This window comes from Syngnathus acus, chromosome 23, assembly GCF_901709675.1.
Source record: "Syngnathus acus chromosome 23, fSynAcu1.2, whole genome shotgun sequence".
Taxonomy (NCBI): domain Eukaryota; kingdom Metazoa; phylum Chordata; class Actinopteri; order Syngnathiformes; family Syngnathidae; genus Syngnathus; species Syngnathus acus.
Genome location: NC_051107.1, coordinates 4,758,862 through 4,782,542, shown reverse-complemented (window position 1 = coordinate 4,782,542; position 23,681 = coordinate 4,758,862). Strand labels below are relative to the sequence as shown.

Here is a 23,681-nt window from a genome sequence, read left to right as displayed (position 1 = left end):
AAAAATTATTCACGACACACATTTCTTATGAATCGGTCAATTCATCGAATATCGGAATTTTATCCCGCCAAATATCGGATTCGGCCTCAGAAAAAATCCATTCTGATCTGTTTTTACTCCTTTCACATTGCTAAACGGACTTGACAATACAACCCAACAGTTTTTTTTTTGCTGATCAAAACTTTTCCATTTGTCCCCAATTCCTTCTTACGTCTTTCCAGCTAATAAATCACATCTGGGTGAATGGACACCTTTTTAAACATTCAGCCTTCAAATAAATACCCCCGCATGAACTTCGCACCTGTGGCAAACTGTCCGTGACTCTTAAAACCAGCCAGATGTCGGCGCCCGGACGCAAGTCTATGCAATCTCAAAACCTTAACAGAACCTCTCGTCGGTTCCTTTTTTTGTTTTCATACATTTCCCACAATGCCTCTCAAATGGAAAACGCCCGGACTTGTTGCTCTCAGCACTTTTGGAGGGAGGAGGAGAAAATGGCAACGGTCCCGCAAGACAAAACCATTCCGTCAGATTTATGGCCACAGCTGCTCACTCAGGACTCGCGTAGAATTTTTTTTTTTCTTTTTCCCCTTCAGGGAAAAACCCTGGATAGCCTTTTTTTTTTTAACCTCCACCAGGGAGTTTTCATCAGTCTTTGTTTTAGTTAGATTACATTACATTTTCCTCTTATTTCTCACTGAATAATGCATTAAATTCCCAGTGCATGATTGTCTGGCCTTGGCACTCTTCTGAATGTCACCGCCATCCAAGTTTCAATATTTACCGCCTCGCTAGACACATTTTCATCCCATTAACATAGCTTCGTTCCGATCGGTCAGCTCCATGATTGGGCATGCCGATTTATCAATACGCAGTGATTAGCCCATTCGTCGAATGTGTTCTGGACAACAAAGCGGGATTTTGAAGATTGTTTACTAGAAACCGAGTGTGAAAAAGATCAAGTCGGCGTGAAATCAAAAGAATATGAAAATATGGCACCCATATGAGGCAAGATTTGTGCTCGGCTCTACCGGACCAGATGAAGTACTCAATCGTCAGAGACAATTTTGTTTTTTCCCAGATGGTGCTCGGATGACTTTGTAAAACATCCCGACTGGCATGTGCGCAGCAAAAGTCGAGAATTGGACGTCTTTGAGTGCGCGGCAATTAGCGGCATGAAAGCGGAGCAACATATGCGGCGCACGCACACAAACACACATCCATCACACACACGATTTGAAGCCACTTGATCATGTGACAAGCAGGAAACAGCAAATGATAGCAAAGCATATTTTTTTAAAAAAAGACATAAAAGCTGTGCTTTTTTGAAAAGCTATCCAAAGAGGGATGTTTGGCATTTAAATGTAAAAATCTGAATTAAATGGATACAAAAGAAATAATCGGTGATTCCCCGAGTGTGCTGTGAGGGCTCCCTCTAGTGGCGCGTTAAAGAATTGCTGAATTAAATGTTCAAACTATGTCGTTGTTGAACATGTTATAATAGCTTGCAATAATATAAATATAATTAAGGCTTTGGGACACCTCTACGGGTTTTAGGTCAGGGTTCTGGCGGTGGTGAAGTACCAAGTCCCCCCCCCCCATCATGACTTTTATCCCTTATGACATTTTTAAAAAGTGCTTCTCAGTATCCACATGGGTTCAATTATTGCATTGTTTTTTTGCGGGGCATCGTGCGTTACAGTGCCAAGTCTCGCCTATTATCTCTCATTACGCAAGCTCACCAGCCTCATCGAAGTACATCCATGTGAAACCGCAAGCCCCGCCTCCCCCAGACCTAACCACTTTATGCAAAATTACAAAAAAGGGGTTAAACGTGACCGACAACACGTTTCTGTTGGTGAGTAAACGTGTAAATGCGCAGTTTCCACCAAAGTGGTTTGTATTTTAAAAAAAAAAAAAAAGTTTTGTGTGATGGGTGATGGGAGAAACAGATTATTACTGCTGATATGGACAATTTGAGCCCGCGGGGGAGTTTCCCTCAAAAACACCAGGAAAATTCACATTTTGACACCATGTCTAACACACATGCAATTCACATTAATAAACAGCACAGAACTAACAGAACCCATTTTGTGAGGTTTGAGGTCAGTGGCATAAATTTAGAAACTCAAAAGCGCATCGGGAGAAGCGTTAGGGTGACCTCTACTGGTCAAGACATGTCTGACTTGGCTAGCAATTTGATTTTCAGGCAAATATACTTTATATGACTCCATTTGTTCAAGGTCACCCTAACTGCTCCATAAATCAACCGTGCGATCCTTGCAGCCACAGGAGAGAAGCCCGCCACCATCCCCCAACCCCCCCCAACTGTGCAGGCATCCCTTTGGTTGGCGTTCAGGACAAATCCGGCCGATTGCTCGGACACTAATCTGGACTTGCAAACACAGGAGACGACGCGAGGGTTCGAGCTTGAGTGACTCACCTCCGGGCAAGCTGTGGCTCCTCCCCTCTGTGGGTCCCGGCCGCTGCCAGTTTGGTCCACACAAAATGGGGGCAACGATGAAAGAAAATGTCTCCAACGTCCTTGGAAGTAGAGAAAGGTGACATTTTCATTTTTTTTTTTGGTTCAGTCTCCAAATCTCTAAGCGGCTATTTTAGCAATACTGTGCTCCTATTAAAAGCTATGAAGCGTTAAAAGACACCATCATAAAGAGATTCCACGTTTACTCACTTGTGCCTTTTACACGGTACCCAGCAAAATGTAATATTGTCGGAACTGTGTGGGCTTTCACACGGCAGTCAGATAATTACACAAGGTTGTGTGATAAAATATTTACACAACAGAATTTTTTTTTGCACTTACCCTTTTTCACATAGCCTGTGGCACTTTCAGTCTTATTTTCCCGTGTGTCAACAAGACCTGCACAAAGTGGTGGCACAACGTTAACCACAGCCTCTGCAGGCAAGTACTTGGGTGAATTTTAACAGCTGAAACTTACTTCTACCATGCTGATATGTTGCTGACGTAAAAGCATGCTCTTAGGGCAATATCCCGATTGGCTGGATTCTGCAAAAAGGATTGGAAATAACTTCCGTAAGGCTCCGATTCCAAAATTTTGCAGGATCTCTGTGGGAAAGGTTGTAAAAGTCACTTCCGCACGGTTATATACCGTGTCTTGCACAAATCTACGTCATGTGGTTCCATGGTGTAATGGTTAGCACTCTGGACTCTGAATCCAGCGATCCGAGTTCAAATCTCGGTGGAACCTGAATTTATTTTTCCCCCCACCTCTCTCATTTGAAAGCATCCATTTTGTTCGCTTGGGAGTTGCCGTGTTTAGTGTTACTCCACAAAACATTGTGCATTTTAATAACAAATTGACATGGCTCCATTCTGTCCTTGTCTACTAAGACTTCTTACAAAGTTAGTTTAAAAAATAGAAGAAAAAGAATGCTCTTGGGGACTTATTAATGAGACCCCCCAAAAAAACCTCATTGCTAATACCTCTTGACATTGTCCAGCAGCACTTGTTATGCTAATATATCGCCTCTAATTAATACCATGCATATTATTAGCAAAAAAGAAATGAACATTCAAATGCCAGCACACGTTCATTGCATTCGTAGAAATCACCTACTGCTTTTTCTGCGATGAAAGTTACCAACAATTTCCTTAATTGAGTTAACTCGGTGCTTCAAATGTAGCATAACAGGCAAAGTCGCCATACTCTACCACAAACATGAATTGAAACTAACAAAAAACATTATTTTCCACCCTTTTCGTGGTCATTTCTGGGGATAATTGACGGAGAACCTCATTCGGTGTTTTGTTTTTTGGAAGACATCTTGGCACGGTTTTGCCTGCCACCTTGTGGCGATATCTTCATACTACAACATGGCGCGCCTTCCGGAAATGTTTCTCGGGTACGTCCGTAAATCCAGAAATAAAAATAAAAAGCAAAAATTTAAAACATATGAACAATTATTAGTTGATTGACTACACGAGTATAATATAAAATCTTTATCCTGTTAGTCATCGTGTTATTTAACCACATTGGCAATGTCATTCTATTTCCTGACTTTGCAATGCACTGTGAAATTGTTTCCGAAATGGCACGCAAATGCCTAAAAGAGCGTCTCTGCCAACTTTAAACGACTTCTTAATTAATCCTCAACTGGCACTCATAATTACCTCATTTGCATGCCCGGCCCTCCCATGGTGGGCCCCACGCAGATCTCCCCTGCTGCGGAAGTTAATTGTCAGGTTCGACGGCTGATTTGGGGCATGCAAATCAAATCCGCCCCCGGAGAATTAGCACTGTGAATTCTAATGATCTCAACTTTTTTTTTTTTCTTCATGCCGCCATTAAGCGCTGCCTGTGAGCACTCTAATGAATTAGATCACTTTACTTAATTGTTACAGTTGCTAATTCCATATGTACACATGAGCTCTTCTTGGGCGGTAGTATAATCGATTTGTGCAATCTGTAGATAGTAGTTGCAAGGATATTTCAGAAAAATATCGACAGAAAGAAATTCGGTGCCAAAAAAGATGAACAAAATAATACTTCCAGAAAAGGTGCTTAGATCTGAGCCTTGTGGCACTCCAAGGCATTTATGGTTCGGCATGGATTCCAATATTTTCATTTCAACCTTGTGTGCTCAAGGTGGGACATCAAATCAAACAATCCGGCTAAATAATTCAAACATTTCCCACAATTACCCCCACAGAGAGGAGACACCTTATAAACTGCACATAGGTTGTCCTCACAGTTAAATCTAATCAAGGCGATGAATTCATTAGTGCCGTTGTTGGACGGCGGCATTCAGCGACGCTGGCGCATGGTAATTAGATGACAATGGGTGCCGCTTGCTTAAATAGGTGGACTAATGAATGTCTCCTCGGTGGCACTTTTTATTACAGCGTCTCATCTCTGCTCAAGCAAGACTCGGTGAGACGGATTCAATTATGTGTACCAGTAAGAAGAAGGACAGCAGTTTCCTTGTCAAGTTTGAACAGAATCAGATTACGAGATAAGTGAGCCAACAGTGAACTCTAGAGGACAGAGCAGGAACTACAAGTTAGTAGTTTCGGGTGGGCGCAATTTATGAACAAAAATTGTATACAAAATATACTGACATTTAATGTAAATAAGTAATTATTGAATAAAATATTTTTAATGTGTCTGCATTTTTTGAGTTATTTTATTTGATTACTTATAATTAATATACTAACAAATTGTATGTAGCGATAAATTAATTAAAAAAAAATCATGACGTCGATTTTAGGAATAAATAATTGAATCTTAAGAGGCACACTCTAAATTTTGAAAAGTTCATGACAGGTAAACATTTTGAATAATAGAACGACTTCAATATTTATAAATAATGCAGCTTGAATGTGATGCGCGGAGAACAACACTGCAAACAAAACAAATACTGCATGTAAAGTTTGGACTGCCCGAGTGATGAAAATATGTTTGACAGCGAGCATTTGATGAGTCTAAAATTGCGGCGGTAAATCTGTTGTTTTGCACTATTTGTTTAGTAAACTAATCCAAAAAGGAGTCTAATTCTCCGTCTCTCCTTTTCATTTTCCCTACAAGCTTGTTGTCGTCGTCTCTCTAAGCTCCCTTAAATTAAACCTCATCATGTTCGCCGTGTGTGTACGTGTGACTTTTAATGAGAGCCCGATTTGGAGTCTATTTCTCCGTTGCTGGGTGACATTGCGATTAGGATGCGGAGAGTGTCGTCCTGGAGATAGAAGAAGAAGAAGAAGAGGATCATGCAGAGGGATTATGAGGCTAATTCCCCTAATAACTTCTTTTTTTTCAAACGCTGATTAGTTTGTGCAAGGATACGGGATTCTTGACAGCGCCAATGTCCAATGGACGATGTCGCCGATGATTTTTCAGGTCAAGATTGGAACGGGCACATTGACCGAGAGCTGCATTTTATACTGAAGTTGGATAGAAAGACTTTGAAGAAGTTTTGATTTTAATCCATTTTTTTTCACATTGATTTTGTTGTATTTACAGGAAATTAAATATATATATAGATATATTTTTTATCTATATGTATATATATATTTAAAAAAAAAAAAAAAAACACACTAGCGTCTGATATTTGGCTTCCAAAATGACTACTTTTGATCCCTTTATCCAGAATTAAAGTCCAAAACGTTCTTGTTCCAAGGACAAGTCCCATCCTGAAAATGCCTTTTAAAAAGGACATTATGGTCCAACCCTCGGGAGAAGAAAAAAAATAATAAAAAATCAGCAAAAACTTACTAAAGATTTGCATAATACCGCTCCCTGTTGTCGTAATCCCTGCGGGCAAAGTTGGCGTCCTTCTTGCCGTGCGGGATCCGACCGAAGGGCGCGTGGTCGTTGAAACACGTGTCGAAGACCTCGTCCACAATTTTCTCCGCCTCCTGCCGGTTGATTTTCCTCACGGCAAGGATGGAGCGAAGGGCGCGGCCGCGGACGCACTCCTGGACAAGGATTAGGAAGGGAAGGTCGGTGCTGATTTGAAATAATAATTTAAAAAAAAGGTACCTGGTGATGCTGCTTCATGCCGAAGTGGAATCGGGCCACCTCAGTGGAGAAGGAGCAATCGCCGCTCAGGTTGGCCGCACGAATCTGATAAATATTTTGGTCAGATCAATGCAATAGCTGCTTACTTTAATATATTTTATCTTACCTTATATCAAAATAAAAACATTCCAAGTTACATGATGAACAAATCCGTTTGCATTTACATCATTTCAAAAATAAATAATAATATGATTTCTGCCCATCTGCGTGTTGCAACACTCACCTCAGAACACGCTAAATGTCTGAAGTTGTTAAACCAGTCCACATGGGCCCGACAATGGTCAAAGGCGTGGATGAGCTCGTGCGTAACCACCCGGTTCATGTGCGACTGCTGGTGGATGTTGTTTTGACATAAGACAATCTGAAAAGAAACAGATAAAATGGTTTTGGTCTGGAGTTCTTGATTTAACCCATCGGTGTTCTCACTTGGGACGTGGCTGCGTCAAATCCGCCGCTGACCGTCCCGTCACAATCTTCACAGACAAAATGGCGGTCTTTATACACTGTACTGAGTCAAACAGAGAATGCATTTGACATTGAGAAAAGTGTGATACATAATTAGTGTCATATTAAACGTGACTATTTAAATTTAAAAACAAGCAATATATTCAATCAATATATATTTTTCATTAATACTAATGTTAGACAATCCGTTTTTTCTTGCTTCAATTACACTGTAATTTCTTTCAATGCCTCCTCAACTACTCTTTTTGTTTATTAATATGAACGTTTATTAATGCAACTTACCATCCAGAATTCTTCATGGCACTGAGGAGGAGTTTGGCATATGGACCTGAATGAATCACATCACATATTAGGTAGATAAATTAAATTATTATTATTACATATGTAGTCAGTACACATAAATATTTCAGTAGCTAACTTGCTAGCAGCAGCTAGTGTTGGTTATTCAAAAGGAACAGAGTATGTTATTTAAAGGTTTTACTTGTGCCTTGTAAAATATCACAAGAGTTACTTTGGAAATAAAGTAACGATATTGTTACTCACTGGTTTCCACGGCTAACTGTAACATGACCTGACACTGGTGGTTGAACGTGAATAGGCTCTGTGCGACGGAGACCTTCTTGTTCCCCGCGTTCCTCTCCGGGAATAACTCGTATCCGTATCCTTCTTCCTGCTTCGTTTGGCCCATTGCTGAAGTTTAGACGGCTCCGTTGCGATATTTGCGAAGTTCTCCCGGCTAGCCAGCGTTAGCTAGCAGGAGAGGTCATTGTCGCGTTGTGACGTCACGTGATAACGTCAGGTCGGGTCAAAGGTAAAAGAATAAAATGAATGATGATTTTAATTCATGGTGTGAATTTAATTTTTAAAATGTATTCCGGAAACATAGAGTATAAATAAAATATAAAATAATGTAGAGGAGAAAACTAAATAAAGCAATAGCTTTACTACGCACGCGCTGGAGCGCAAGGCATGCTGGGAATTTGGTGTCATGGCTCCATGACAACATCGGCACATGAATTTGTTACTACTTACGACTACTTAATAACAACCAAATTCGATTTATACCTATAAGCCGGAGAATCAAGGAGAAGGTATCGTACAATTTGAAACTTTTTTCAATCCGACTGATTATTTAAAACTTATCTTTATCTCGTTAGCGAAGCGAGCATGATCCGATAGGCAGTGACATCAAAACAAAAGCAAATATTCTTTCTAATAATGTCCGTTTCGCAGAGAGGAAAACATGGCCGCTCCGAACAAAGCCCTCGAGTTGCAAATGCAAATGCGGCAGAATACTGAGGACCTGCAAAGCTTCATGAGGGATCTGGAGACCTGGGAGACTGATATGAAAACCAAAGATGAGCAATTAAGAAGAGGCGAGGAGGGAGACGCCAAGGTTTGTTCTAGCTGCCAATCCCACACACTTTTATTTTTTAAATGTCAGATGATATGGGCAGCATTTTCTCTGTTTTCCAGCCAAACCTCCCTCCTGTACGCAACAAGGACTACCAAGCAAAAATGAGGGCGAAGAAGATGAAGATGGCCAACGGTGACGTCAAAGCAGAAGAAACAGACAGCCAGAAGCCATCGAGGATCAAATCGAATGATTATCAATCGTGGGACAAATTTGATGTGGTTAGTCGTTTGTTGATCGACGTTTTTGACAAGCATGTGCACCCTAAAAAGCTCTTTCTGTGCGGTAATGCTAGGCCAAGGCTTTGGAGGAGGTGGATAAGGAGGAAAGTCCCAACGAATCAGATTCGGAAGAAGCTGATCAGGAGGGAGCTTTAGCAGAGAAGGAAAAGGTAACAGCCACTTAAGATGTTTGGAAATTGATAAGCAAAAAAATAACACGGGTTTATTATCAGGGCAACGTATTTTTCAAAGAAGGCAAATACGACGACGCTGTCGAGTGTTACTCCAGAGGAATGACCGCGGACCCTTACAACCCCGTTCTTCCCACCAACCGAGCCACCGCCTTCTTCCGCCTCAAAAAGTAAGCGTTTAGAGTCTTATCGTTGTTTCCATGCACTCTAACGGGGTTTTTTGTTTTTCTTAGGTACGCTGTGGCCGAGTCAGACTGCAACCTGGCCATCGCTTTGGACAGCAACTACTATAAAGCCTATGCACGGCGAGGAGCGGCCCGCGTAGCGCTGAAGAACTTCGACGCCGCTTTAGAAGGTACTTTTCCGCAGATCAAAAGAGAAAGCAGAGATTCCAGAGAATGGATGTGATGTAACACGAGTTTCTGCGCAGATTACCAAACCGTTCTCATGCTTGACCCGGATAACCTGGAAGCACAAAATGAAGTGAAGAAAATCAAACAAGTGAGTTTGCATTTGCGCTAATGTTCAGCGATCAGCTTGCTCACCCTCAACGCTTTGTCAGATGCTCGGACCTCAGGAGCCGAGTGAGGGAACGTCGCCGCAGGCCGAACCAGACGTAGACCAGGAGCAGAAAAGACGAACGGAGGAGCAGCAAAGACGACAGGAAGCCGCGGTGCAAAAAGACAGAGTAAGATTTCTTTGCGAGAAGCTACATAATTCCGGTCAAGGTTGTTTACGTTTCGGCATCTTTTAGGGGAACGCTTACTTTAAAGAGGGAAAGTACGACGCGGCCGTGGAGTGCTACAGCCGAGGCATGGAAGCCGACTGCACGAATGTTTTGCTGCCCGCCAACAGAGCCATGGCTTTCCTCAAACTGGAGAGGTAAGAACCATCTCGCCATTTTTGTTTTTTTTTCTTTAAATTGCATCAGTGTTCAATCAGGTTCAAGGAGGCGGAGGAAGACTGCACCAAGGCCGTCTCTTTAGACGGCACGTATTCCAAAGCGTTTGCGCGACGAGCTACTGCTCGAGTGGCTTTGGGGAAGCTGGAGGAAGCCAGGAAAGGTAAATTAGTCCTCAAATGGAAAATAAATATTCACCACAAAAAAATAAATAAAAATATGACAAAAAATAATGCAGATTTTCAAGAGGTTTTGAAGCTGGAACCCGGGAACAAGCAGGCCCAGAGCGAACTCCAGAAACTCCAATTTGTACGTTTTCGCCTTTACCTCATTTTTTTTCCATTTTACAAATACAAGCAACTTGTATTATCAGGACGACGTTTCCAGCGGCTTCCTTCAAACATCTGACAGCTCCCAGAGGAGAACGGTGCAGCCCGTTGACAAAGCGCTTCACCTACGCTCCACTGTGAGACATCCACTCAATTCTTTTTTGTCTTAATTTAAAACTAAGAAAACCAACTCTGCATAGAAACCGATGATGAGGATCGACATCGAAGAGATCAGCGGTAAGGTGACCTTACCTGATGAGGCGAAGGAGGGCCAGTCCGCCCCGCTGTCGACGATGGAGATCCAGGATATGACAACCTCCCCCTCGCTTTCGTCCGACCAGTTAGTTAATAAAAAAACGCTTCAGCAAAACTTCACACAAGCCAAAATGGATCATCTAGAAGAAAGCGTCCTACCCCACCCCTCCATAAATCTCCCACCGCCGCCCTGCAAAAGCTTCCAGCTGGAAGCCGACCTGCGCATGATCGGAAACCAGCCCGAAGTTGTTTACAGATACTTGAAGGTTGGATTTTGTCATAAAAGACAAATTTAAGCCAGCTATCACTAATAGCTTCTTTTTTTTTTTTTTTTTTTAGCAAATTAAGCCAGAGGAGTATGCGCGGATTTTCCAGAGTTCCCTTGAACCTCACATCCTCAGTCAGATCTTGGAGACGTTACGGGATTTCTACATCCAGTGAGTACACCATTTTTTTAAATGAGCTCAAGAAACACTAAATGACACTAACATCTATCCGGCGCAGGAACGAAGCTGCGGCCGTCACAGCGGACATCCTCCAAAGTCTATCGAGCGTGAGGCGCTTCGACACGGCCGTCATGTTCATGTCTTCCTCGGAGAAGAAAGGTGGGACGCGCTCAACTCGATTAGTTCCCATTAGTTGTACTCACGTATGACATTTTTTCCTCCCCCCCCCCCCCCCCACTCAGTGCTTAAAGAAGTATTCGACTTCCTCCGCAAAGCCGATTTGGACGTATCGTCTGTCGCAGCCTTAGAGAAGAAGTACGGCGTGTGACCTGTTTAATGGAAGTCATGCTTGAATGAAATAAATATATATTTTGAAACTTGGGGACTTTTGTACACCATTACAGATTCAAAGTGATGCAAAAAAGACACTCTTTAATTATTATATATATTTTTTTAAAAATCATTTATTTACCTGCATACCAACATGTTAACTATGCTTCAAAAACAACATTTCCAAAACTCTAAATTGTCCATAGGTGAGTTGTGTACCTCGCCTGACTTTAAAGTGACGTTTCTTTGCCGTCCTTCTGGGGCCTGAAGGTCAATATCTCCGTGACTGTGTGTCCTGCAAAAAAAAAAAAAAATCATGTGGTTCCATGATCAGAAATATTTGATGGAGTGATCGCTTACGTTTCCACTGTTCTAGCGTCAGGTCCGTATTGTCCATGGTTTGGTCGTACGGTTGCGCCTCAGTCTCCTCCTCAGTGTCGCGGAAGTCGGCGAAGAAGGGAAAGTCCAGGGCGTCCGAGGCGCTGACTCGCTCCTCGGGGTCGAGGAGCAGTGTCTTTTCCAGCACGGACACGGCTGGGACGCAAAAATACAAGTGTGAATTTTTTTTTTTTAGCACTGGATGAAACTTGTGACGTACCGTGCGAGCTGGCTTTGAAGAAAATAGAGTGCAGATCCTTTTTGGGAACCTTTGACAAACCTCTGAGGTAGTTTTTGGCCTGTCGGGGGAAATATGCAGTCATGCCGAAACGTCCCAATACTTTTGCCCATTCAGTCAGGCTTCCATACTCACATCTTGGCTTTGTAGTTTCACCACAAAATCAGCAGCCGGCGTTCCGGTGATCTTCATGATTTCTTTGAGCTGGTCCAGGTCTGGCACAAGCTTGAGGTCAAGGTTCACATTCCAATTTAAATAACACTTTCATCGCAATTTCCTCTGGATACGATCGTTGCCCTTGAACAGCGGCTTCCCAAGCAGCATCTCAGCCATAATACAACCAGCGGACCAGATATCCACTAAAAAAAACAAAAAATAGGTGGATTAACTTTCCATAGTACCACAGGGTTCAATCTTGGGGCCCCTGTAGTTTCCATTGTACTTGACAAAAACCTGCTTGCGTGTAGTGCATCCAGTTGAGAATGACCTCGGGGGCTCTGTACCAGCGCGTCACCACATAGCCCGTCATTTCCGCGTCGGCCTGCCTCGCCAGGCCAAAGTCGAGAATCTGTTGTCATCAAAATGTCTTATTGTTAGGTCATTCAGGAAGACCATGTCAGTACTGTACCTTCAATTCACAGTCCGGGTTGATGGCTAGATTTCCTGGTTTTAGGTCCTGGAATGATAAAGGCAAACAAAGCAAAGCTTCTAGAGCGGGAAGAATCCAGACCCCCACCCCCTAAAAAAGTGCCTAATCTGAAAGGTCACGTACCCTGTGGATGATCCCTGCAGAGTGGATATACTAAAACAGATGGGGGGGGGGATTATGAGTCGTATTTTGAAACTTGGAATGACAAATTTTCTCACCTTGAGTCCCTTCATCATCTGGTAGACGAGGAACTGAACTCTGTCCTCCGACAGTCTCTCCATCTTCATTAGTTTGCCCAGGTCAGTGCCCATGAAGGGCATGACCAAGTAGCTGTGGGTTTAAAAAATTAAAACAGCCTCATGATTTGATTTTTAAAAAAAGGCAAGAGGGAATTGGAGCTTACAAGTCTCGAATGTGGTCGAGGGAAATTTCCGCTGCGAAAACATCGAGCAGGCCGATCACCTACACAAAAGTAAACAATTAATTCCATTGATATTTGCTTTAAGGAAAATAATTTCATCTCACATTTTCATGCTTCATGTGTTTGAGGAGTCGGAGCTCCCTGTAGGCCCTTTTGGCGAAAAGTTTGGACTGGAAGGGCCGGTGGAGCTTTTTGATGGCCACCTGCGAGCTGGTCCGACGGTCCCACGCTGAACTAAAACGGGAGAGTAGAGAAAGTGTGGACGCCCTCTAGCGGTAAGCAAAAGAATCACTGAAATAAATATGCACAAAACAGACATTTAATTTTTAAAAACGGTTTTAAATATACTGGTGTTAATTAAAGCTTCACCCGCCAAGTGTTGAATGTCAACTGGAGAAACGTTCTTTGACTTTTAACAATGAAGCTGGGGGTGCTTTTCTTTGCAGACCCCCTCATCAACGGGACAACAAAGCAAAGCGGGGGTCCTTGTGGAGCCAGCTGTGTCTAAGTAAGGGGATCCGACTTGGCAAAGTTTCTTAAAGAGCTCATTTAAAGAAACTCATTTAAATATCAGACTGATATATATATATATATTTTTTTTTTTAGTCAAAATTGCAGTTTGAGTGGTACTCACCAGACCGTTCCATAAGCGCCCGTCCCAATTTGTCTCAGGTCTCGGTACCTTTCCGGGACTTCCCACACGGTTCTGTTGAGGTCCTGCCGGTAAAATCCCGTCCTGGATCCTCTCAGTGCCATCCCCGAGAAACTGGAGGCGAGGTTGTTGATCCGCTTGGGTTCTGCTGCGTCCTGGATGCTCATGAGGAAGGAAATCCAAAGTGCAGGAGCAGCGCAGCGTAGTGTGTCCTGCGGAGAAGTTTGGGGGGCAGAATTCCTGCAGGGGTCGTGCAGCGCAGTACACCCCCCCACCCACACACACACACACAAGCTCGTCTATTGTTGACTGTCGGTCGCCCTGGGCAGTTTTATGGGTGTGTCTGTAATGTGGGACAAACATCTGCCCTTGCTATTCTGCTTGACTGCATTTATTTATTTTTAATCTAACCTATCGATGATAAAAATTTAAACTGGACTTTTTATATTTTGCGGAAAATCCCCAATGTCGCCGTTTTGTCAACTTTTCAACAGAAACGGTAAATTATTCAAACTTTTTGAATTGCAATGCTACAACAAATACTATTGCATTGACCTATAGTATAAAATGAATTATTTTTAACGTTTTGTATATGCTCAATTTGCCGTTTTTTGATGGCATCTTGTTGACAATGTAAACAACCATTTCGTTGCTGCCCTCTTGTGGCGCAAACGTGCAATTACAACTACAACATATAAATCACAAATACACGGGTAATGACACAACAGCCTTCATTTATGACGTCAAAATTTAAATGGTCTGACAATTAAAACATACATTAGGTCGTACAAAGTGTTCATAACAGAAATACAGAACATAAAATTAATACTGCCCCCCCCCAAAAAACAAACCACTAAAAACATTCCATGCTACCTGTGAACATCTCCACCGACGATCCAGAAGCCACTGCGACATTACTTAGATACAATTTTACATTCAAACGTGTAGAAATATCCAACATTCAAAGACTAAAACCTTCACCCTGAAATTCTACAAGGTCAAGGTTCACATTCCCCCCCCCTTTTTGCATTCCTCATAAACTGATCATGTAAGGAATTCCATGGTAAGAACTGCGCGGGCGATGACTCTGGAAATTAATCATTGTGCATTTTTAACTTATCTGTAAACGGACCTCTCGGCGTATATCAAGCACGTGTGCGATATGTTCCCGTTAAGGTACCCTCATGCAGTATGCGGGCTAAATGCTAAGCTTTTTTTATTTTTCCCTCGCAACAATGAGGAGCCAGATGCTGTTGTGCTCTCTCTTTGGAAATCCTAGCGTGTCTTGTTCCAAAGTTGCTTTCTCGTATGAATCACCACCGAGAGCCGTGTTGTTCCTCTTTCGGTCTCGCGGAAAGGGAAACAGAACAGCGAGCAACTTTTGACCTTAAATCTTCCCTGTAATTGTGAAACGTGCCGACTCCTTGAGTCACTGCTCCACCTGAAGGCTGCCGGACTTGCCGGCCGACGCTTTGAAGCCGTTCACCTCTGTAAACACCAACTCTGTCCACAAGAGGGCGCATCTGATCAGAAACAATAGGGGGGCTTGGATACGTTCCTAGTGGAACCTCACCTTTCCATTCTTCCAGAGTGCGGTCTTTACTCTCGAGGGTTTGGTCGTAAGGCGGAGCTTCGGGTTCGTCGTCCGGGTCGTGGTACTGCGAGAAATAAGGGTGGGCCAGAGCCTCGTTGGCCGAGATCCTGCCATCGCAGTCCAGGACCAGCATGCGCTTCAGCAGACCGACCGCTACGCAAACACGAAAACCAAAACGTGATACCGGATCATACTAATGTCCATACGATGTACTCACCTAATGGATTTGCTCCCCGGAAGATCTTCTCCAGGTCTTGCTGAGGCATGAAAGGCAGAGACTGGATGTACTTCTGTGCCTGCGCACACCAAATTATTTTCAGTTACATCAAAAATATATTTGAATAAAAAGTGCTCACATGCTCAGAGCAGATCTTCTCCAAGAGGTCCGGGGTCGGCGTCCCGACCATCTCCATGATTCTCTTCAGCTGGTCGATATCTTAAGCAGGAGAGGTTAAAGAGAGACTCCGCCCGAGATCAGCTAATTAAATTGGCTTTAGTACACAGCAAACGAGCTAGTCGGATCCCCTTTGTGGCGGCTCCCATTCAATCCCGGCTCCTATTCTGCGCTGACCTTCGGAAAAAGAGATTGTCATGCAAATCCAAAAGACCTCGGCGGATCACTTTGCCGAGATAATGGAGGGTGGGGAGAAGGGAAAAACAAAAAAAAACAAGGCTGCGGCCTCTTTCCACGGCTGATAAAGGATACAGTCTGTGCCGGGAAAAAGCACTTTTCCTTTCAGCAGCTCTCCCATAATGCATCCAACAGACCAAATATCAACTGTGAAGACCACACATCAATCAATAAAAAGTCATGATGAGCCATTTTAAATAAATTAATTAATTAAATTAAACAAATTAAACAAATTAAATAAATTAAATAAATTAAATAAATTAAATAAATTAAATAAATTAAATAAAATTAACCATTTTGATTGTAGTGCATCCAGTTCAGCATGATTTCCGGCGCCCGATACCAGCGAGTCGCCACGTAGCCCGTCATCTCGTCGTCCGTTTGCCGGGCCAGGCCAAAATCGAGGATCTGCCGGGGGGGGGGACCTCATTCAAACCCCGAAAAGACGTCAAGATGGTAGCGCTTACCCTCAGCTCGCAGTCTTCATTCACCGCCACGTTACTTGGCTTGAGGTCCTGCAGATAGGAAAGTAGTAGCGTTAAATTTCATCGTGAATGCGAAATTGATAGCCGAGCAGACAGGAAGTGGAGGCACTCACTCTGTGAATCAATCCCGCTGAATGGATGTACTGGACACCGCCATGCATGAGGAGATAAATGACAGGACAAAGGTCAGCTGTGCACTTGGTCATATACGACCCCCCCCCCCCCCACGGAGGCGTCTCCATAGTAACGCTGAGCAGCTGGAGACGTCTATTTTAAGCATGCCTCGGACAACGAGATTTTTTTTGATTGATACAGGAACAGGAACACACCTTTAGCCCACGCAGGAGCTGGTAAATCAAAAACTGGACGTGCTCGTCGGACAACCGTTGAAATTTGACAATGTTATTGAGGTCGGCGCCCATCAGGTTAGTCACCAGATAGCTGAAATAAAAAAATAAAAAATACACAAAGCAATGTAGGTGACGACATGACAACAATTCTATTTCAAGACTCACAGTTCATTGAAGTCTTCCAACGCTGCAGCAGGAGTGAAGACATCCAGCAGGCCGATGACCTAAACGAGATGGAACATTTGGGATCCGTAAGCAGGCGGGCAAGGCGAGGCGAGGCGGGCGGACTGCATTCAGGATGCACCAACATTCTCATGTTTCATGTGCTTGAGGAGCCGGAGTTCCCGGTATGAGCGGCGACTGTGGACTAGCGACTGGAAAGGCCGCGACAGCTTCTTCACCGCCACCTTCTGCCTCAGGACCACGTCGTAGGCCGAACTGGAAAGGGGAATTGAGATTTACTAGGTTAGACCTTATGTTGGTCTCCAGTCCTCATTGCCTGACTGCACTGATCCCCCCCCCCCCCTCCCCGGCGGATTTCAACCAATCTCTCGACATGAAGCTCACACATGCCATGTCTCCGCCATGATGCCATTTTCCGTCCATGGAGTGTTATGCTCTCAAGTATCTTGTTTATTCAGCGATGGATTTCATGATTTGAAATTAAATATATTCATCTTTGATATATAACCGTGAATAATAGCCATTTATTCAACTGGTAAAATACAAAAATGGAACTTTATGCTTGTCGGTGGCCCAGATGAAATTGAAACTGGATAATCCCAATCGATGACGTATGGATATCTCAGCTATGCTACAATGGAAAAGAATATGAGCCCGGGTCTCGGTCCCAAGAGGGTTTCCCATGAAAACCAACAAAATAGATGCATACAAAAGTCACCACCCCCCTCCCCCATTCTCATGCAAAATGCAAAGCAGAGCCCTGGAGAGGAATGTCTTTGGTGTGTTTTATATCATTTAAGAAATCAACAAAGCAAAAATAATTATAATGATTAAATACGAGCTGATAAATGCGATAAATTGTTAACAAAACAAGTGGGCGGGACCAAGGGGAAGCAACGAGCTGATTGGCTGACACATAAGTAGATGAAAGAAAACCAACAAAACAAGCAGGAAACAAAAAACCCACAAAAAACAAAGACACAACAAACTTTTAAGTCAAATAACAAACTATATTTTAGCTTAAATACACTAACGCAAATAAGAAGTTGTTAAAGGTGAAGAAATAGTCTTGCGCAAGAGCAGAAAGTAAATCGGTTTCCCAACAGAGGAAGTCCCAATCGTGTCACACCATCGCACACAGGATTTCAAATGAAACCTGTGAAATTACACTTGATAAGGGACAATATATATTTTTTTTAAAAAGAATTTGAATGTTACTAAGCTATCAGGAGAATTTTTAACAACACATTGCCAAAAGTAACCGTGATTCAATCCAAATACTGCAATAGTCGTAAAAAAACTACTTTTATGAGTAAGTCACTTTTAAAAAGGTACATTTGGAGTATTTTTTTTTATGCATTGGAAAGAAACTACAGAGTCATCCTGCCACATTCTTTATGTAACGTCCCGATTTGGTCTCAGCTCTGCCGAGCCACTTGGCACACACATTGGTCGCAAATTGAAATCTGCCATTTTGTCTCAATATGAATTTAATTGATTGCTGTCGGGGCTGGTTATTGCCATAGCAACCATGACATCCAACTCAAGAGGTTTTAATGCACCATCAAAGAGGAATGCATAGGTTGAATTACTACGACGGTGTCACAGTGTAAACAAAATGTGATTATTTGACTTTTTCGAAATAATTAGCTGATTTGGTTAAATGTCTTGTTAAAGGGAAAAAAAAAACGTTTCGTTTTAATGGCACAGCCAACATGCATGCGGGCATCTCTGGGCTGCAGCCTCGCCCCTGCACACACGAATACTCACCACACCGAACCGTATGCTCCGGATCCAACTGGCGTAAGGTTCTGGTATCGCTCCGGCACCTCCCATACCGTCTTATTCAGCTCCTGTCGGTAGAATCCCGGCCTGGCTGACATCTTTGGTAGCTGACAAGGCAATGCAATAAAAGGGAAAAGGGAAGAATGGAGAAGCGAAAGTGAGACCGGTTGTTCCGGGTGCCGTTCGCTCTCCGAGCCGAACTGATTGTGACGATGCACACCGGCCACACTGGTGGCCTGTTTGCCCCGCCCCTCTCATTCCTTTCCATTGTTTATTTTTTAACTCTTTTACGCCATCTGCCGGTGAAAGGTAGTACAGATAAAACAACAAATATTTGTTGCTTTTTATTTATACCGTGAGCAAAATAATGCTGAAATTATCATAATATAAACAAACGTTAAAATGTTAAAAAGACAAAAAAAACTAGAGTAGGTATTTTTTTTTCACTACAATTACCGATATGAGATGCACATGAACTAATAAATAACACGATCCAAATAAACTGCGGAAAAATCAATCGAATTAACAAAATTGAGAATTTAAATTGGCAATCTGGCGCCATCTATAAGGCGCATCGCGGTATAACATGGAGCAAATGGAGTCCTCCGCCTCTCCATAATTAACTGCAGCAGCTTTGCCACACCACCTGGCACACATTCGTCTCACCGCACGCATCCAACTTTTGGACCTCCTCTCACATATTAATGAAACATTTTTTTTTGCACAGCGAAGTTGAGACACTTTGAGCATGTTTGACCTGAAGAAGAGGAATAGTTTGACGCTGAACACCAGCAGCCGCGGCGTGGAGGAATTCAGACGCGTGGCGGTCCGACGCAAGGCGAAAAGCGATGCCCCGGATTGTCACACAGGTGAGCTTGCACTCACTCAAAACACACCTTTAATCAAATTCCCACGAATTACTCTCACGGGAAAAATAATTTACTTTATTATTCTTTATAAAGCCAAATGAACACACTGGGTATTAACATAAAATGTTGTTTGTCCGTTTAAAAAAAAAAACGTCACGCGTGTTGTAATTGACTCAAACTACTTCTTACATCATTTCATATTACGTCAACTCACTAACAATGACGTCATGTGTTCTTAGCGCGTACGTGCATTGTGAATCGTGTTAATTGGCGCTTGTTGGATTATCGGCTTGGCAAATCTCTTTCCCCTGATTCAGCCTGGACTTTGCTCTTTTGCTGCTTTTTGTTTGGCAATCACACAAAGGCTTAGTGTTCTTCTGCTGAAGGGTTTGTTTTACCCCCCCCTCCTCACGACTAATGGTACTGATAGAATATGGAGTCAACAGTGCCAAGGATCACTATTCTTCTTCATATAAGTGACAAATGCAGCAATAAAATTCAGGCTGGAAATGTATTCCAAGTGTCAGCCACACTGGAAAATATTTATCCAGAGCTTCTGCAGGAGGAGCGAAATCAACGGCGCCGGTTGCATATGTTTAAATCAGCACATAATGAGACAACGCAGAAGTGAGAAAGCAGAAGTGTGACGCTCGTGAGATCAGTTCTGTAGTGAGCCGCGAACTCTTCACGTTATGGAATATTGGCCACAGAAGTTCATGTACGGTAAGAACGGAAAATGGAGATCAGTGCAGATTTGTGTGTTAATTCAATTAAACTTTTCAGTTTAGTCCTAAAGAAACTTGACTCACTGTTTTTAAATTGATTTGAAGTAATCCAATCAGACTCGGGGTCAAAGTTTCCGAATGGTCAACGTTGTTTTTTAAAAGGAGCTATGCTAACGTGTAGCGCTCATTCAGAGGTGAGCAGTGGCGTGTACAGCTGCGGAGGTTCTTGCAACAACGCTTGCGGATCGGCGGACAATTCCAGACACCAAGATGGAATGAGCCCGTCCAAGAGAACTCCCTTCAAACCACAAGGTGAGCTCAAGTTTGCTGAGGTCGATCGATTCTGATAAGTTTGTCCTCGTAGTACCTCCAAAACCAGCGCACCTCCAGACTCCGATGAGGACCGGACCATCCCCGCAGCCTTTGAATGAAAACAAGACTCCAATCCAAGTGACTTGCTATCACGTGTCCCCAAGTCCTAGCAAAGCCGGACCGAGTTTTCTGAGTGAGCCGCGGACAAGCCCTACCAGGTTGTCCCCTTCTCAAAAGATCCCCAAATTCGCGACCAGTCCGGCGTTTGGGTCCCCGAGTCCGGGCAAGAGAGGCATCCACAACTGCAGCCCGTTTAAGGAGGGAAGCCACAGTCCGGCTAAGTTGAACCCGAGAAACCGAAGCCCTCTCATGGGACTACTAAAGACCCCTAGCCCCGTTCAGGGAATGATGGGCAGCTACACCCCTGCGAGTAACTCGAAATCCTGGCTGGGGTTGAACAGAATCCCAAGCGTGAAGAATGACGGACAAGAGAAGAGCACGGGAAAGTCTTTGAGTGTGCCCAACCTCATTGTGTACTTGGATGAAAGGTTGGATTTTTGACTTTTGACCTTAGCTTTGTTTGGTCTTTGCATAGCTACCAATCAACCATTGTGGTTTTGGTTAAAAGTCCCTTCAGTGACTCCAGATTTATTTTTTACAGAACTCCATCAGAACGTTCTCCTTCAAGTGATAGACCCGCTATCACCATCAATCGCACCGACGACCAAGTCATTCCAAACCGACAACCCGACCATACCGAAAAAGGCGCCAAGATCAAGGTGGGATCAAAGTTCTCCTGCAAATGGACTGAAGGCACTCGTGAAGACCAACAGTGTGAAGAGAGCGTTGAGAAGAAGACAGAGGAGCTTAAGGAGGACAACACGGAGCAGAAGCTGTTCAATATTGTCAGGGAACTGCTTCACACGGAGAGAGCCTACGTGGCTCGCCTTCACCTCCTGGACCAGGTCAGTTCGGGGGATGTGGTCTCGGTCTTGAGCCGCAACTTCCACCGAATATACTTGCAGGTTTTCTGTCTTCGATTGACCGACGAAGCCGGACGAGGCTCCTTTCCGGCTGACGTGGTGCGAAACATCTTCTCCAACATCTCGTCCATCTACTCCTTCCACAGTCATTTCCTGCTGCCCGACCTGGAAGACTGCATCGGACGCTGGTAGGTCCTACTCGGGGTTTAGTGAAGGTCAAGAGGAACTATCCAATATTTTCCATCTAGGCACCAGCGTCCCGGTTTGGGGAACGTCCTCTTGCAGCACGCCCCCTTCCTGAGGATGTACGCCGATTACGTCAGGAACTTCGACCAGGCCATGGAGTTGGTGAGAATATGGACTGAGCGCTCGTCAGCGTTCCGGAATATCATCCAAGACATCCAGGTATGGAAAAAAATCAAGTCCTCTGTTATCCCAGAAGATAGTTTGAAGTTCTTTTGTCCCGTGTAGAGTCAGGAAGTGTGCGGCAATCTCACGCTGGAGCATCACATGTTGGAACCGGTTCAGAGAATCCCTCGCTATGAGATGATGCTCAGGGATTACGTCAATAACGTACCCCCGAGTAACCCGGACTACGAGTTTGCTCAGAGTGAGTATCGTCATTCGGTGTGAGAAACAAATATCAGTTTTAACAAGTTTGGACCATCTTGGTTCCGCGCAGAATCCCTGCAGACAATTTCCATGGCTGCCAATCACTCAAACAGCGCCATCCAAAAAGCAGTAAGTCTCCGCCATCTTTGAATGTAAAGCGCCAAGGTCATTTTTTTGGGGGGTCTCGTATAGGAGAGCATCAAGAGGTTGCTGGAGATCTACGAGATGGTCGGCGAGGAGGAAGTGGTGAACCCCACCAACGAGTTCCTCAGAGAAGGCCGTTTGCTCAAGCTCGCCGCCAGAAACATGTCGGCCATGGAGCGCCATCTCTTTCTGGTACGACTCCATTTTTCTTTTTTGGATCCACTTGGATCTCACTCTCACTTGTCTCAACAGTTCAACAACTTCCTCCTGTGCTGCACGCCAAAGTTTAGCCTGGCGGGCCAACGCTTCACCGTACGCTGCCGTATAGGAGTGGACGGCATGCAGGTTCAGCGGACCATCAATGAGGACCACCCGAACACCTTCCAGGTGTCGGGAAAGGAGAAAACCCTGGAACTACAAGCCACGTATGAGTTTTTCCAAACCCATACTGGTTCTGATTGTGACGTTATACGCCTACATATTATTTCTTCTGGTCTGGTTCTAGCTCGGAACAGGACCGAGATGAGTGGATAAAGGTAATTGGATACATTCAGTGGCATTTTATTTTGAGAGGGGTCAATAAATCATCTTTGCGTTCTCCAGGTGATCCAGGACGCCATCGACGTGTTCCAGAAGAAAAACGAGACATTCAAGTTGGCGTCAAAGGAGCTGATTGTGGAGGAACCGGTAAGTAGGAGATTACCTGCCAGGCGACGCTCGGCTGAGGGTCTGGTTTTTTAGGAGGAGGAGCTCGGGCGGCGCGCCCCTCGCTGGATCCGCGACAACGAGGTGACGGTGTGCATGAAGTGCCGGGAGCCCTTCAACGCGCTGACCAGACGCCGACATCACTGCCGGGCTTGCGGCTGCGTGGTGTGCTGGAAGTGCTCCGACAACAAGGTGGCGCTGGCGTATGACGGCAACAAGATGAACAAAGTGTGCAAGTCCTGCTACGCCGTTCTGACGGGACAGAGAGGAGGGAGGGGGGGGGAGCACGAAGAAGCCGACCGCGGAGGTGAGCGTCTTGCAATTAATTCCATCATAGTAATTAAAACAAATGCTCATTTTTAGGAATTCAATCTTAATAATATTTAAAAAATATTTTTTTAGGAATAAAAATAAAAATAATAATGATAATACCTGTTTTGGGGAAAAATTCAAAATGTGTTTCCCAGTCAGAGACTTTTCCAGCGTCCTGCGTAATAAGCGGCTTTCTGCAATATGGTGACAATCCCAAAACGTGGCAGCGGGTATTTGCTGTCATCACCAAAACGGAACCCCTGGTGCTCTCTTTGTATGCTGCTCAACAGGTAAATTACAAAATTTTCTTTCCAACAAAAAAAAAGATGGACTCAGCCCTTCCCCGCCCCTCCCCTCAGGATGTGAAGCCTCTCTCCTGTATTCCTCTCCTGGGCTGCATAGTAGAAGATCCCCCTCAGGAACTTCAAGGACAATCCTGCTTTAATTTAAGACAATCCAAAAGCTGCCACACGTTCACCTGCGACGACGCAGATGTCAAACGGACCTGGTTGGCCGCTCTCAAAACGGACGATGGCGCCAGCGA

General features: G+C 44.0%; 5 protein-coding genes and 1 non-coding gene across 11 annotated transcripts; 3 read left to right on the top strand and 3 right to left on the bottom strand.

Moving 5' to 3' along the window:
• Positions 1-2,865: 2,865 nt before the first annotated feature.
• Positions 2,866-7,823, bottom strand: atp23 (ATP23 metallopeptidase and ATP synthase assembly factor homolog). Of its 3 annotated transcripts, XR_005096436.1 has the most exons (8): positions 7,566-7,823; positions 7,305-7,350; positions 6,984-7,065; positions 6,781-6,918; positions 6,519-6,602; positions 6,252-6,454; positions 2,961-3,028; positions 2,866-2,881 (listed from the first exon to the last, which is right to left on the bottom strand). XR_005096436.1 is itself a non-coding variant. In XM_037243460.1 (7 exons), coding segments are annotated over exons 1-7 (699 nt in total). In that variant the 5' UTR covers positions 7,711-7,823; the 3' UTR covers positions 4,857-5,714. The 3 variants fall into 3 exon arrangements, 2 of the variants coding, with proteins under 2 accessions (XP_037099355.1, XP_037099354.1); XM_037243460.1 differs by lacking the exons at positions 2,866-2,881; positions 2,961-3,028 and adding an exon at positions 4,857-5,715; XM_037243459.1 differs by lacking the exons at positions 2,866-2,881; positions 2,961-3,028 and having other exon boundaries at positions 6,044-6,454.
• On the top strand, positions 3,159-3,230 carry trnaq-cug. Its single transcript has one exon. It is a non-coding gene; the product is annotated as a tRNA-Gln (tRNA).
• Positions 7,824-7,988: 165 nt separating the features above from the next.
• Positions 7,989-11,161, top strand: rpap3 (RNA polymerase II associated protein 3). The gene is made up of 16 exons (XM_037243337.1): positions 7,989-8,113; positions 8,256-8,418; positions 8,499-8,657; positions 8,732-8,827; positions 8,891-9,018; positions 9,082-9,203; positions 9,279-9,349; positions 9,411-9,536; positions 9,603-9,730; positions 9,791-9,912; positions 9,988-10,058; positions 10,123-10,215; positions 10,279-10,599; positions 10,673-10,770; positions 10,838-10,938; positions 11,022-11,161. The coding sequence occupies exons 2-16, from the start codon at positions 8,266-8,268 to the stop codon at positions 11,105-11,107; spliced, it is 1,875 nt and encodes a 624-aa protein (XP_037099232.1). The 5' UTR covers positions 7,989-8,113; positions 8,256-8,265; the 3' UTR covers positions 11,108-11,161.
• Positions 11,162-11,263: 102 nt separating this feature from the next.
• LOC119117238 (mitogen-activated protein kinase 12-like) lies at positions 11,264-14,048 on the bottom strand. Its single transcript, XM_037243427.1, has 12 exons — positions 13,430-14,048; positions 12,900-13,029; positions 12,778-12,836; positions 12,593-12,704; positions 12,498-12,527; positions 12,354-12,401; positions 12,179-12,293; positions 12,013-12,084; positions 11,861-11,940; positions 11,708-11,786; positions 11,470-11,643; positions 11,264-11,404 (listed from the first exon to the last, which is right to left on the bottom strand). The coding sequence occupies exons 1-12, from the start codon at positions 13,612-13,614 to the stop codon at positions 11,340-11,342; spliced, it is 1,149 nt and encodes a 382-aa protein (XP_037099322.1). The 5' UTR covers positions 13,615-14,048; the 3' UTR covers positions 11,264-11,339.
• Positions 14,049-14,629: 581 nt separating this feature from the next.
• On the bottom strand, positions 14,630-18,669 carry mapk11 (mitogen-activated protein kinase 11). The gene is made up of 12 exons (XM_037243436.1): positions 18,461-18,669; positions 16,816-16,945; positions 16,673-16,731; positions 16,487-16,598; positions 16,271-16,300; positions 16,140-16,187; positions 15,966-16,080; positions 15,748-15,819; positions 15,398-15,477; positions 15,259-15,337; positions 15,021-15,194; positions 14,630-14,950 (listed from the first exon to the last, which is right to left on the bottom strand). The coding sequence occupies exons 1-12, from the start codon at positions 18,571-18,573 to the stop codon at positions 14,877-14,879; spliced, it is 1,086 nt and encodes a 361-aa protein (XP_037099331.1). The 5' UTR covers positions 18,574-18,669; the 3' UTR covers positions 14,630-14,876.
• A 476-nt stretch (positions 18,670-19,145) lies between these two features.
• On the top strand, positions 19,146-23,637 carry LOC119117176 (FYVE, RhoGEF and PH domain-containing protein 4-like). 4 transcript variants are annotated; one of them, XM_037243316.1, is made up of 15 exons: positions 19,146-19,344; positions 20,232-20,381; positions 20,434-20,929; positions 21,043-21,346; positions 21,407-21,552; positions 21,613-21,769; positions 21,836-21,974; positions 22,047-22,105; positions 22,169-22,312; positions 22,373-22,545; positions 22,626-22,656; positions 22,724-22,807; positions 22,862-23,132; positions 23,293-23,427; positions 23,497-23,637. In XM_037243316.1, exons 1-14 carry the CDS (start codon positions 19,224-19,226, stop codon positions 23,343-23,345), a joined length of 2,328 nt encoding a protein of 775 aa, XP_037099211.1. In that variant the 5' UTR covers positions 19,146-19,223; the 3' UTR covers positions 23,346-23,427; positions 23,497-23,637. The 4 variants fall into 4 exon arrangements, with proteins under 4 accessions (XP_037099211.1, XP_037099212.1, XP_037099214.1 ...); XM_037243317.1 differs by having other exon boundaries at positions 19,147-19,344; positions 20,262-20,381; XM_037243319.1 differs by lacking the exon at positions 19,146-19,344 and adding an exon at positions 19,982-20,067 and having other exon boundaries at positions 20,262-20,381.
• The last annotated feature ends 44 nt before the right edge of the window (positions 23,638-23,681 follow it).

Excerpts from the sequence above, each read along its gene's own strand:
- atp23 (XM_037243460.1), bottom strand. The coding sequence starts at position 7,710 with ATGGGCCAAACGAAGCAGGAAGAAGGATACGGATACGAGTTATTCCCG. Across the intron at positions 7,351-7,565 it reads ACAGTTAGCCGTGGAAACCA|GTCCATATGCCAAACTCCTC; the intron begins GTGAGTAACAAT and ends TGATTCATTCAG. Across the intron at positions 7,066-7,304 it reads GCCATGAAGAATTCTGGATG|TACAGTGTATAAAGACCGCC; the intron begins GTAAGTTGCATT and ends TGTTTGACTCAG.
- rpap3 (XM_037243337.1), top strand. The coding sequence starts at position 8,266 with ATGGCCGCTCCGAACAAAGCCCTCGAGTTGCAAATGCAAATGCGGCAG. Across the intron at positions 8,419-8,498 it reads GCGAGGAGGGAGACGCCAAG|CCAAACCTCCCTCCTGTACG; the intron begins GTTTGTTCTAGC and ends TCTGTTTTCCAG. Across the intron at positions 10,059-10,122 it reads AACTCCAGAAACTCCAATTT|GACGACGTTTCCAGCGGCTT; the intron begins GTACGTTTTCGC and ends TTGTATTATCAG.
- LOC119117238 (XM_037243427.1), bottom strand. The coding sequence starts at position 13,614 with ATGAGCATCCAGGACGCAGCAGAACCCAAGCGGATCAACAACCTCGCC. Across the intron at positions 12,085-12,178 it reads GATGCACTACACGCAAGCAG|TGGATATCTGGTCCGCTGGT; the intron begins GTTTTTGTCAAG and ends TGTTTTTTTTAG. Across the intron at positions 11,405-11,469 it reads GACGCTAGAACAGTGGAAAC|GACACACAGTCACGGAGATA; the intron begins GTAAGCGATCAC and ends TTTTTTTTGCAG.
- mapk11 (XM_037243436.1), bottom strand. The coding sequence starts at position 18,573 with ATGTCAGCCAGGCCGGGATTCTACCGACAGGAGCTGAATAAGACGGTA. Across the intron at positions 16,599-16,672 it reads TTGGAAGACTTCAATGAACT|CTATCTGGTGACTAACCTGA; the intron begins GTGAGTCTTGAA and ends TTTTTATTTCAG. Across the intron at positions 16,081-16,139 it reads ATGAAGACTGCGAGCTGAGG|ATCCTCGATTTTGGCCTGGC; the intron begins GTAAGCGCTACC and ends CCCCCCCGGCAG.
- LOC119117176 (XM_037243316.1), top strand. The coding sequence starts at position 19,224 with ATGTTTGACCTGAAGAAGAGGAATAGTTTGACGCTGAACACCAGCAGC. Across the intron at positions 19,345-20,231 it reads TGCCCCGGATTGTCACACAG|GAGCTATGCTAACGTGTAGC; the intron begins GTGAGCTTGCAC and ends GTTTTTTAAAAG. Across the intron at positions 20,930-21,042 it reads ATTGTGTACTTGGATGAAAG|AACTCCATCAGAACGTTCTC; the intron begins GTTGGATTTTTG and ends TATTTTTTACAG.